Source organism: Canis lupus, chromosome 20, assembly GCF_011100685.1.
Source record: "Canis lupus familiaris isolate Mischka breed German Shepherd chromosome 20, alternate assembly UU_Cfam_GSD_1.0, whole genome shotgun sequence".
Lineage (NCBI taxonomy): Eukaryota > Metazoa > Chordata > Mammalia > Carnivora > Canidae > Canis > Canis lupus.
In genome coordinates this window covers 6,025,975-6,038,671 of record NC_049241.1, presented here as the reverse complement: position 1 = coordinate 6,038,671, position 12,697 = coordinate 6,025,975, and the positions used below count along the sequence as shown (strand labels likewise).

The window sequence follows — 12,697 nt, the reverse complement described above, 5'->3', positions numbered from 1 at the left end:
GCAGTCTGAGCCAAGGTAGAATGCTGGGGGCAAGGGACAGAGGACAGTAGATGTGTCTGAGGGAGGACGTAGAAAGGTTTTCTGAAACAAATGGGATAGAAGCCAAGGGAAGGACTTAACTAAATGGGACAAGCTGTTCCAAACTAGATACACCAGGAACAAAGGTAAGGTAAAGGGGATGAAAGAAACATGAGCTAGGTTGGGGGAACTCTAGTTTGCGACCCGGGCCCCTGCAGACTAGGACAAAGGCCAGGGAAAAGTCTTGCCCCAAGAGCCCTGCATCTGCAGACAACATACAGGCAACAGTGAGGGGGGTAGTAGGCAAGAAACCCCAGGTAGGGGCAGTCCCGGTGGTCCAGCGGTTTAGCACTGCCTTCAGCCCAGGGTGTGATCCTGGAGACCTGGGATCGAGTCCCATGTCGGGCTCCCTGCATGGAGCCTGCTTCTCCCCTCTGTGTCTCTACCTCTCTCTCTCTCTGTCCCTCTCATGAATAAATAAAATCTTTAAAAAAGAAAAAAAGAAACCCCAGGAAGGTAGGCTGATCTGCCATGGCAGTCAACTGAGTGGCGGGGCCAGGAGATGACAATAGTGGTGCCCCAGGCACTAGGCAGGGCTTTAAAGGGATAGGCCAGGGTGGGTAGAGGAAGGCTTGGAGAGATGCTGGATAGGCCCTCAGGAGGGGGTTGCTCCTTGGGACCTTCCTAGTTCACAAGCCTAGTTTTGCAAGGTCTCCCTCTTTTTTACAGCTCTCCCTGGGGCGCTCTCCAGTTGTCACTGAACTTGCCTTCTGTTTCACCCATTTTAGACCTGATCATAATGTAACCTCAGAGCTCAGAAGGTTCACCAGCAGCCAAAGCCCACTTATAGTGACTCACTCTGACCTTGCAGTCAGATGAACATCCTCCACCTCCAGCCTCTACTTTTTGGCACAGTGAGCAGGACTTCTTATCCCTGTTCAGAGTTCATACAGTCTGTTCCATCACCAAAGCCAGTTCAAATCCTCTCATCTTTCTAAACCCTGTTACTCAAATCTGCACTATGGCTCTGCAGAAGTCTCTGCTACACCTATGCCTTCATGCAGGTCACTGGTGAGAAGACTCAACAGGGTCGAACCAAAGACAGGGCCCCTATGGCACCTACAAGGCCCCATCCTGCCTGACAGCTCACAGTGAAGAGTTAAAAGAACAGATTATATGCAATTTCTGACTGAAACCCAGAGACTGTAAACTATAGCATTCCTTCACTTTCATGCAAATAGTCCAAGCACTGCATTAATAGGGATTCAATCTGCTAGGAAAATGGATTTCAATACCTGTAAAGAACAGTTTTGTAGGGGCAGCCCCGGTGGCGCAGCGGTTTAGCGCCGCCTGCAGCCCAGGGCGTGATCCTGGAGACCCAGGATCGAGTCCCATGTCGGGCTCCCTGCATGGAGCCTGCTTCTCCCTCTGCCTGTGTCTGTGTCTCTGCCTCTCTCTCTCTCTCTCCCTCTCTCTGTCTCTATGAATAAATAAAATAAAAATTAAAAATTAAAAAAAAAAAAAGAACAGTTTTGTACTGGTAGGACTGCCTCAAAGAAGAACGAGTTCTTGGGTAACAAGCTCCCCAATATTCTGAATTTCAGGCCAAGGCTCACCAAGACTCTTGAAGGTCTTGCACAGTCTGAGACCCACTGATATCCAAAGTCTTTAAGGAACCCTACAACTCTCCATTCCTGGACCTCACTATTAGCCTCCTTGAGGTCCTCAAACAGGTCAGGTGAGTAGCCCAATTCATAGCCCCGTTGCTGCTTCCCTGGGTATGTGCCCACACCTGAGCATCATGCAAGTGCTACTTCCTCAGCAGAGTCCCTCCCTACTAACTTCTACCAGAAACGGTGCACAGAGCCTGCCACTCCCTACCTGCTTTCCTCCATTTTTTTTTCCTCTTTAGCACTTATAACACAGTTTTTACTTTACTTTGCTTGGTTACTGTTCCCACCAGAACAGAAACTCCATTAAGAGAAAGAATTTTTATCTGTTTTGTTCACTGCTTCACTTGTAGCCCCTATAAGAATGCTTGGTATTAGAAGAATGTTCAGGAAACACCAGATAAAGAAACGAATGAATCCTAAGGTGCAACAGTCAGCAAGGCATATTATGAACTGACAAGCTCTTTTGGAGCTCTGGAGTAGGCAACGGGGACTGCTGCCGACACGCAATACTAGGGCCCCAGTTGCTCGCAGCACAGGTCAGGAGTCAGTTTCTGGCAGGGAAGCTGAGACACAGTGCCCAACAGAAGGCCCCCAAGCGTACACAATCAGGTCTGGGCCTCACACAAAGGCTGCTCTCCAACCTGCCCTGGCAGTCCTCAGGGCCAAGTACACCATTCAAGTTCACCTCTCCAGCACTCCATCCAGTAATACTGCTTATTGCTAATCTCTTCTTTTGGGCATGTTTCTAAGATGACCAGAAAATTGTCCAGTATTAACATTTCTTTTCCTTCTGGAATTATCCACACACCTTTATGGCTAGCAATCTTACAACATAAGAGGGATGGTACTTACTTCTTTTAGCAAGTAATATAATGACAGATGTAAATGGCCAGGAAACATGTTATAGAGGATAGGTAAAAACTGCAGGAAGTAGTTGCTTTTAAGATTTTTATTTATGAGACATCAGAGAAAGAGACATAGGCAGAGGGAGAAGCAGGCTCCCTCAAGGAAGCCCGATGAGGGACTCAATCTCAGGACCCCAGGATCATGACCTAAGCTGAGGGCAGACACTCAACCACTGAGCCACCTAGGTGCCCCAGAAGTAGTTACTTTTCATGACACCAGAACTTCTTATTTTCCCTTGATTGTAAAGTCAGAGGCAAATGTAGTACAAATAACTAAAGACACATTCCTATGGATTATCATGTTTTTAATAAGATTTTAAGTTGATATCTCAGTCAGCTACCACTGGAGAAGAAAGAGCTTTATCAGTTGGTAAATTTGGAATGTTTTACCTTTTTTTAAACACCCATTTCCTGTTTTAAACATTTAGGGTTATTTAAAACCTGTTAGGTATATCCTTGCTTCCTAGAAGAGAACAGAATGAACACCTCTCACTCTTCTGACTCAAAAGTTATAAACCTCAGCATTAGGCTGGGATGGGGACTTAGATGTGGGTTCCACCAGGCTGGGGGCCTCAACACTAAGTGGCTCAAGACCAAGGGGTTCACTACCTTCTCCTCATGCCATCAGTCACAGTCCTGGCTACCATCAGTACTGCTGTCTGCATCCCTTGTAATGTGCTGTCTATCATTTGCAGAGGTTGGCAAATCAGATCCCAAACTTATGCTCTGTGTGTGAGCCCAAGGTCAGTTTCCTTACACCAAGTAAGTGAGCTTTAGTTCATGGATCTGAGGTCCCCATCTTGACTGCTCTGAGATTCTACTTTCACAGCTCCCAGGCAGAACCAAAATTTTGAAAAATAACAACTGTAACTTTTAAGAAACTGAATATTATATTGTATACAGGAACCAGAAAAGCAGCAACTACACACACACACATACCCCCAACACACAAAGTAGTATAGCACAAACAATCCAGAAATTATGGTTTCCCTGGACCTCTTGTTTTATTCATTTATAGACAGACCACTGGCTTGCTTTCTGAGGGGCAGACACAAAAGTCCATTGCTTCTTGCTCCTCTGACTTTTGAAACATTTAACTTAGAAGAAACTAGAATCTTAAAGGTATTAGACATGTGATCTACATTCTAACAAGTCTTTATGGAAGTAACACTATAACAAATACATCCCCTTACAATAGTCCAACAAAAGCTTACAGAATTGAGAGAAAACATAAGCTCATAGGTAGTACTGTGGCAAACATAACCAATGCTTTGAAAAATTATGAATTCCTCAAGAAGCAGCAGCTTCAAGTTGAGAGTACAACTTAATTATATCTATTGGCTTTCAGCTGATGCTTTAAAAACGTAGTATAAAAATTACTAAGTGCAGGGGAGCCTGGGTGGCTCAGCTGGTTAAGCATCTGACTCAGGTCATGACTTCAGGGTCTTGGGATCAAGCCCTATGTGAGGCTCTGCACTGAGCAGGGAGTCAGCTGGAGATTCTCTTTCCCTCTTCCTCTGCTCCTCCCCCCCTCTAAAATGTATCTTTTAAAAAAATGCTTAAGTACTCCTAATGAAAGCATTAAAAGCAATATTCACTCCTCTACCTCCTACAATGACTAATAGCCTTGTCTCAGATACAAGCACTCTATCCCATAAAATTCTGTTCTTCCATGGGACTATACCAAAATAAAAGCTTTTGCAAGGCAAAAGAAACTATCCACAAAACAAAAAGAAAATCTACCAAATGGAAGAAGGTATTTGCAAATGGTTTATATGATAAGGGGTTAATATCCAAAATAATATGAAGAACTCACACAACTCAACACCAAAAAGACAATCTGATTTTAAAACGGACAGAGGCTATACAGAAGCATTTCTCCAAAGATACATAGAAGGCCAACAGATACATGAAAAGGTGCTCTATCACTAATTATCAGGGAAACGTAGATCAAAACTACAATGGAATATCACCTCACACTCGTCAGAATGGCTAAAATTAAAAAGACAAATAACAAGAGTTGGAAAAGATATGGAATAAAAGGAACCCTTGTGCCCTGTTTATAGGAATGTAAATTGGTGTGGCCACTGTGGAAAACAGTACAGAAGTTCCTTAAAAGATTAAAAATAGAACTATCATAAGATCCAGTAATTATAACTACTAGGTATTTACCCAAAGAAGACAAAAACACTAATTCAGAAAAGATATCTACACCCACACATTCATAGCAACATTTTTTACAATAACCAAGATATGGAAGCAACTTAAGTGTTCATCCATAGATGAGTGAAGATGTGAGATTGAGATATACATACACACACACACACACACACACACACACACACAGAGAGAGAGAGAGGAATATTATTCAGCCATAAAAAGGGGGGGGTCTTGCCATTTTAAATGACATGTATGGACCGAGAAGGTATTATGCTAAGTGAAATAAATCTGAGAAAGACCAATACCACATGATTTCACTTACATGTGGCATCTAAAAAAATAAAAAGAAGTGAACAACAAAAAGGCATTAATACAGAGAACTGGCAGTGCCAGAGGGGAGTAGGAGAACAGCCTAACAGGGGATGGATATTAAGAGGTACAAACTCCAGTTATAAAATAAGTAAGCCACAGCATTGGGAATATAGTCAATAAGATCATGGTAACACTATATGGTGACAGAGAGATGATAGCTATACTTAGTGTGGTGAGCATTATGTATAGGATTGTCAAATCACTATGTTGTACACATGAAACTACAGAACATTGTAGGTCAACTATACTTCAGTAGTAAAATATATAAAGATTATTTATTTATTTATTCATGAGAGACACAAGGCGGGGGGCAGAGGACAGAGACACATGGGAGAAGTGGGCTCCATGCAGGGAGCCCGATGTGGGACTTGATCCTGGGACTCCAGGATCACACCCTGAGCCTAAGTAAGGCAGACACTCAACTGCTGAAACACCCAGGCATCCCTAATTATCTATTTGGGAAATATTCTGCAATAGCATAAATTCTCTCTGACCCAGGAGGAAGGCCAGTAGTATACCGGATGCAATTTTCAAAGGAAAAGGAATCAAAAAGTCCCATGCCAGTCTCCTTAAAGAACAAGTTTATGAGATGATTAATTAAATTTGTAAACCATATATATTAATTAACATTAAGGTACTCAGAAGACTGGAGGTGTTTCTCAGTTTTCAACACCTTGATTTTAATGCTCTGTTCATGTGATGATCTTAACTTCTCTCAATCTCTGCCCCTGTATGTATAAAGATAAGCATGATACCATCCAAACTAGAAACATAGTATGTAGGCACTTTAGGGTTTTTTTTTTTTTTTTTCTTCATTAAAATGTGAATTTAGAAGGATGCCTTTTGGGAAACGTAGTATTTTCAAAAAAATACTCCCTATATTTGCTAACATCCTAAAGCCAGAGGCATTAAAAATCTGAGGAAGAAATGTTAAGTGTGTTGCCAAAATATACAAGCTATGGCCATGGATATTAAAATAGTACATTTCTTCCAAGTGACAAAATGTTTCCATTACAATAAGAACACTAACACTCCACATAGATTCAAGAATGAAGTATATGGGTTCCCTGCTTGATGGGGATCCCCCCCTCCAACCCAGAGCAGGGCAAAGAAACCCTGCTTCAGGAGACTCCTGGCCTTCCTGAGCCCAGCTTTTTGACCATAGGCATGTATGTTAGTTCCCCTTTTGGAACCTCAGTTTTCTGCATGCAAATCTCTAAGGTTCTTTCCAATTTTGTTTCTAGAATCCATGCCCGCCTCACAGCAGCAGAATCTTGCTCAACTAAGGAACCTGAAAGCATGTCCATCATGTAGCCTGTATTTAATCAGTTCCTGAAACTTGACTCTAAGGCTCAACTCTTGTTCATCAATTTCTAATTATCCTAGAAACCCTATCATATCAATTATAGCATCACTGAATCTAAAAAGAATGCTATGAAATATCACTGAGATACTAAGAGTTCAATCTTCAGATGCAATCAAGTGTCCCTGGAGAGCGCCACAGTGAGCTGCACCCACAGTGAATTGTATCCCCTTCTTCGCCCTCTCTGGGCCTTGTGGTAGAGGGAGTGCCCCAAACGTACCGTGCCACTTGCCCTTATACACTGTTCCAAAGGAGCCTGACCCAATCCGAGTGGAGAGCATCACTTCACTGGCTTCAATTTCCCAGTAATAGCTTGAATCTCTCTGTCCACGAGGCCTCTGAAACCAGCAGAGATCATTAACATACTCCATGGAATGGTAAAGCTCTGTTTAGGAAGGGTGTCAAAGAAAAGAGCAACCCAAATCCACCCATTCCTCCATCTTTTAAAGATGGACACTAACTGTATTTCCGATATTTCGAAGAAAAAAAATTTTTTTAGTTGTGCTCTGCCTTACAGCAAGCCAACAAATTCTCCAATGCAAGCATGCCAAAAACGGTGCTGACATTTATAATATCCTTCATTAAATGTTTTTTTATTAGAGCACCCCCCCCCCCCAATTAAAAGTATTCTCGTTTCTAACCAGGTTTTTCTTAGTAAATCCTAGTAAAATCCTTAGTAAAACCTCCAGGCAGGAGATACTGTAAGCCATACTCACAATTTTGTTTTTCTCCTGGGTCCCAGATCCTGGTGCCCGCTCTCTCTGTGCTGGCACAGGGGTTTTGGGCTGTGACCAGCCGGTTGGGCTCAGATTGTTAGGGCTGCTGGACAAGGCTGAAGGTGAGGCTTAATAGACAAGACAAACAGAATCCACACGTGGATAAGCCAACAGAAGATACACAGCATAAAGAGAAAAGGCTCATTATTATTTGCTAAGTAACTTCGGACAAGTACCTGATTCACTGTGGCTTCGAATTGCATCCTGAAACAAAAAAGGAAAGCTGGTCAATTTCTGCACCAGAAAAGATGTCCTCCGGGGGAAGGAAAGGGGGTGGGGGGAGAACTTGCAGGAACAAAGTAAATTATAAAAACTCTAAAATACAAAAGGTCTAAGTATATACTCTAACTTTCCTTTGATTAAATTTACCAAATGTCAGTGGCCAATTATCTCCAAGATTATCATCAATTATTAGAATTGATGTTAGCTTTTCATATACCACATTCTTTTTCTCAGAAGAAAGCAATGCATATAGCAAAGTGATATTCATGCAGGAATGTTAGCAAAGTTACTATCAGCTGAGATCTTTCCAATGATTAGGGGACCTTGCTCTACTGAGGCAAAAAAAAAAAAAAAAAAAAAAAAAACACAACAAAACAAAACCTGGGGATTAGGTGGCAAGTTCACTCTTATTCTTCTATCTAGGAGTTCAGGGCACACTGACCAGAAGCTGGATTTGATAAGGGTAATAAGTACCATGACAACGTAACTGTATCCAAGCCTAAAATCAGGAAACACTGGAAGAACCATAAATCCCTTAGTCCAAAACCTATGTTTTATATATAAGAAAACACATATAAACAGATAAAGAGACTTGGCCAGGATCACACAGCCAGTAAGTGGCAGAACCAGAAACCATCACCCATGGACCTCAGCCCTGAGCTCATTTACCACATGGGTAAGCTCTGAAATTAGTTAAATTCTACTTAGGTGAAAAGTCCAAGGCTACCTTTAGAACTTATTAAAACTGTTTGGGTAGAGCAGTTCAAATCACAAGGCCTTCCATAGACCTAAATACTCATTTTATAAATCCTCACTTGGAATATATAAATAATTATTATATAAAACCATTTGGCCTCCTCCATATTGTCAAAAGGGTATTTTTCTGGGAACCCCAACTCTTTTTTCTTTGTGTAGCCACAGGAAAGACAAGAAAAGTTTTTCACCCAACTATTAATGGAATGTTTCTACTCAATTAACATTTTTACAAGATAAAAGGAATCATAAATGAAGCTACCCCTCCCCCAATCTCTGGCAGCCCCACCCAAGCAATAGAGCCTGGATCTGGGGTTCCCAAACCTGACCAGTCTTTCAGAATCACTTGGAGAGGTGTTTAAGAATACAGTCTCCTCCTCCCCTCAACCAGGATTATGTATTTCTGGGACAGAAGAGGGAAGCCCAGGAATCTGATTTTAAGTAGACAGATGACTGCCAGGTGTGCAAAACACTGGCCAAAAGTAACCTGAACTTCAAAAGAATATTCACCAGCTAAAGCTTTATTATTCAACTAATCTACTTTTTTGTTTTTAGTCAAAGAATGTCACAATATATTTTTACTGACCAGAATCATATTCCCATGCACTAGATTTTTTTTTAATGTCACAGTAATTTTCTTCCCTGTATCCATTATATACCTCATATTTTATTTTGTGCTAATTTCTACAGCTGGATTTATCCAAAAGGAAATTTTCAAACATCTTGGAATCTAAATATTAGAGAGAACTACAAATGGTTTAAATAAAGAATGTATACTTTAAAAAGCCTGAATCAGGTGATTTAAAAAAAGGAATCAAAATTTGCTCTGCCTCTGACGTATAGAGAGAATTAACACAATAATGCTATTTTTTAACAAAAATTCAAGAATTTTCACTTTTAATTAGAGTGTTTACACAGAAATCATTGTTATAACAGAAGTCACTAGTATATCATTTTATTATTGGGGCTAATCGTGATAGAATAGAAATAACAAAATTCATAGCTTGCATACACACGATCTCCTCACAATAATCTTGTGATATTAAAAGTGCCCTCCAAATGGGCCAGTTCAGGCCCCACATTCAGAAGCCAACATTTTTATTGAGTCCCTGCCACTTCTGAGCTGTAGGACAAGCATATGGAAAGTAATTCAAGGTCTAAGTTAGGTACAGTTGTACCCAAAGTGGCAGGTGTCCCTAAGGTTTTTCAAGGAACAATTCATAATGCAGAGAGAACACACTGGTCTCTGATATGCTTTTAGTAAAAGATTTTTCAGGGCATATCAACCAAATGGACACACCAGGTTTCTAAATGAGGTATAAATACAATAGTGATGCTCTGAGCATCAACTAAATAAATCTAGCATTAGTCTTTAGCTGGAATTAATTTTTTTTTATTTTAATGCACTTGGCCTCAAAATGTCGAGAAACTCATTTCACCTGTCAGCAATCCCACATACAGTATTAAAAAAAAACCCCAAAAACTCCTATATACTCTATTGTCAAAAAAGAAACAGGAAAACAAGTTTGGCAAGAAATATAAAATTTAACTTAGTGACTGTTTCAATTTTGATAGGCTACTGTCTGACAGTCTTAGCAATCCTGTTAATTTACAAGAAAGCAAAGGCATGAAGAAGAATACCTACTCTTCCCCTCAAACAAAATCGTCTGGACCACGCCCTGGGAGAAGCATTCAGGCTGTTATTCTAGTCCAAAGCAATGAGAAATAAAGAAGAATAAAGAACAAAGGAAGTATTTTAAGTGTATTCAGTTGTTATTAAAGATGAATTAGAAAGCAAACCAAACAAATAGAACACACCAAAAAGCCAAGAAAAGAAAAAGCAGTTTGAAAACAGTAGCTTTGGAGACTTTTACATCTCCCTAAATAACCGGTTTAGTAATCCAATGACTCCGCCCTTTTAAATAAAGAGTCTCTCACAGTGTTTGTAGTTCTCTATCACTATTATTTTCTTTCCCACATCAAAATGAAACTACTCTTTATATAGCTAATTCACTAGTTTACTCAAGTCCTATTCAAATCTAAAATGGGAAGAATGAGTTCAAATGTTAACATTTCTTCAGAAAATCTTAGTTTTCCACTTGAATGATATATACCTCACAATTGGATTATTTAGCCTGTCTACATAAGTAGTGGTTAAAAGATAAATTCACAAAGCCCAGGGTCCTGAGAAAGTATAGCTACATTCTTTATCAGGTTTGAAACCCAAAACTCTGACACAACAGTCAACCCCACCTCAATAACCGATTGATACTCCTCACCACCCGCAAGGGGCCCCATTACCTCGATCATCCTGCTATCCACAGGCAGAGTGGTGCTGACCATGTGGACATTAGGTGTGGATGTCGACCTCTGCCTCTGGGAGAGGGAACCTTCAGAGGAGGGGCTGGAGGAGTTGAATGTGAAGGCATGGGGTGTGGAGTATCTGTGCTGGGAACTAGATGAGGAGAAAGAAAACTCTGTGAATGACACTCTGGCCTCCCCACTGGTAAAGTCTTTCAGCTACTTACTTCAGTAAGACACTCAGGGGCAAATTCTACTTGTACTAAAACCTTGGACAAAATGTTCCTTTCTTTCAACAGGCACCATTTAAAATTTTCTTATATCTAGGTGCTTTTGCATGCCATTTTTTGTTTTGCTTTTTAAAGATTTTATGTATTATTTGAGAGAGTGGGAGGAGGAGCAGAGGGAAAAGCAAACTCCCCATGGAGCCCAACCTGGGGCTCAATCCCAGGACCCTGAGATCACAACCTGAGCCAAAGGCAGATGCTTAACCGACTGAGCCACCCAGACGCCCCTGCATGCCAATTTTTGAAAAGGAAATAATACATCCGCTGGGAATTCACATGAAAACAATACATTTTTAAGATGCCTTCTTTTTAATAAATCCCCTCTACAGAATACACCAAATTTTTAGACCATCTCTAGGAAGAACAGGTTAATATATGCCAACCATGCCACCATCTCCCAAGCTAGTTAGCACCTGCCCAGTTTACAGACTGATTTAGAGAGCTTGAAGGAAGAGTCTTAGATTTAAGACAGACTACTGAGCATCTCTGCAAAAATGTCAGCATTTTAGCCACTATGCACCATCTCCCTACTCAACAGGCTCTCAAAGTCAGGTAATGTGACTTCAGTTTTCAGGATGCTAATGCCCAACTGTGAAATAATCACTGGTCTCTTCCAGCCAACCCCATTCCACCATCAACCACACTGGGAACATGCAGTGAGTAAAACATTTTCATTATTGACTCTACAGATTATTTTGAGTTTTGTTCAGATTCAAGTAACACCATACACAAATTTAAGGAATAAAATGCTAGTTTTTCTATGAGAAATTGTTCTACTGCCTTGAAAAATTGCCTTTTCAGGTAACTGAATGTTGAAGCCTTCAGAAGCTTGTCTTCTAGTATGAAATCTTCAGAAGCATGTACAATTTTTGGTCAGACTTGCTTTTCAAATTATCAAGAAAAATAAGTCCTACACAAATGTATACCCAGTCCTTGTTCTAAGATATGCTGCCTTTAGCAATTTCCATGGTAGTTATTTTTTTAAGATACTTATTTATTTACTTATTTATGTATGTATGTATGTATGAATGAATGAGAGAGAGAGAGAGAGAGAGAGAGAGGCAGAGGCAGGCTTCATGCAGGGAGCCCGACATGGAACTCAATCCTGGTACTCCAGGATCTGCCCTGAGCCACAGGCAGATCCTCAACCACTGAGGCATCCAGGCATCCCTCCATGGTAGTTTTTAAAAGGTTATTATATGTTATTCAAATACAGTAAAGACAGATATTTTGACAAAAATGTAGATTTTATTCTGGGTTCCAAATTCATGTGTAACACTGAACAAGACAAGTGAACTCAACAAAGCTCTGACTTTAAAAGTGGAGAACATGGGATCCCTGGGTGGCGCAGCGGTTTGGCGCCTGCCTTTGGCCCAGGGCGCGATCCTGGAGACCCGGGATCGAATCCCACGTCGGGCTCCCGGTGCATGGAGCCTGCTTCTCCCTCTGCCTATGTCTCTGCCTCTCTCTCTCTCTCTCTCTCTGTGACTATCATAAATAAATAAAATTAAAAAAAAAAAAAAAAAGTGGAGAACAGAATAAAGCCATGGGGGCACCTGGCTGGCTCAGTGGTGAGTGTCTGCCTTTGGCTCAGGTCGTGATTCCAGGGTCCTGGAATCAAGTCCCACATCAGGCTCCCTGCAGAGAGCCTGCTTCTGCCTCTGCCCATGTCTTTGCCCTCTCTCATAAATAAATAAATAAAAGAGGGGAGGGGAGGGGAGGGGAGGGGAGGGGAGGGAGGGAGGGGAGGGAGGGGAGGGGAAGGGAGGGGAAAATATGTCTCTCATAAACTCACAGGCACGTTAGAAAGGATATTTATATTAAAGATCTAATTAGACTCTTCTTAGGGATCACAGTCTATTAAATA

At 41.1% G+C, this 12,697-nt stretch overlaps 1 protein-coding gene across 5 annotated transcripts in view; it reads right to left on the bottom strand.

Moving 5' to 3' along the window:
• The window catches only part of RAF1 (Raf-1 proto-oncogene, serine/threonine kinase), a 79,122-nt gene that overhangs the window by 7,329 nt on the left and 59,096 nt on the right, over window positions 1-12,697 (bottom strand). For 3 of the 5 annotated variants that reach the window (XM_038565606.1, XM_038565607.1, XM_038565609.1), the window contains 5 exons: window positions 10,544-10,697; window positions 9,888-9,947; window positions 7,444-7,471; window positions 7,208-7,335; window positions 6,712-6,829 (listed from right to left, as the gene is read on the bottom strand). In XM_038565606.1, the coding sequence (XP_038421534.1) occupies window positions 6,712-6,829; window positions 7,208-7,335; window positions 7,444-7,471; window positions 9,888-9,947; window positions 10,544-10,697 (488 nt within the window). The remainder of the gene's footprint in view (window positions 1-6,711; window positions 6,830-7,207; window positions 7,336-7,443; window positions 7,472-9,887; window positions 9,948-10,543; window positions 10,698-12,697) is intronic. The other 2 variants (XM_038565608.1, XM_038565610.1) reach the window with 1 other exon arrangement.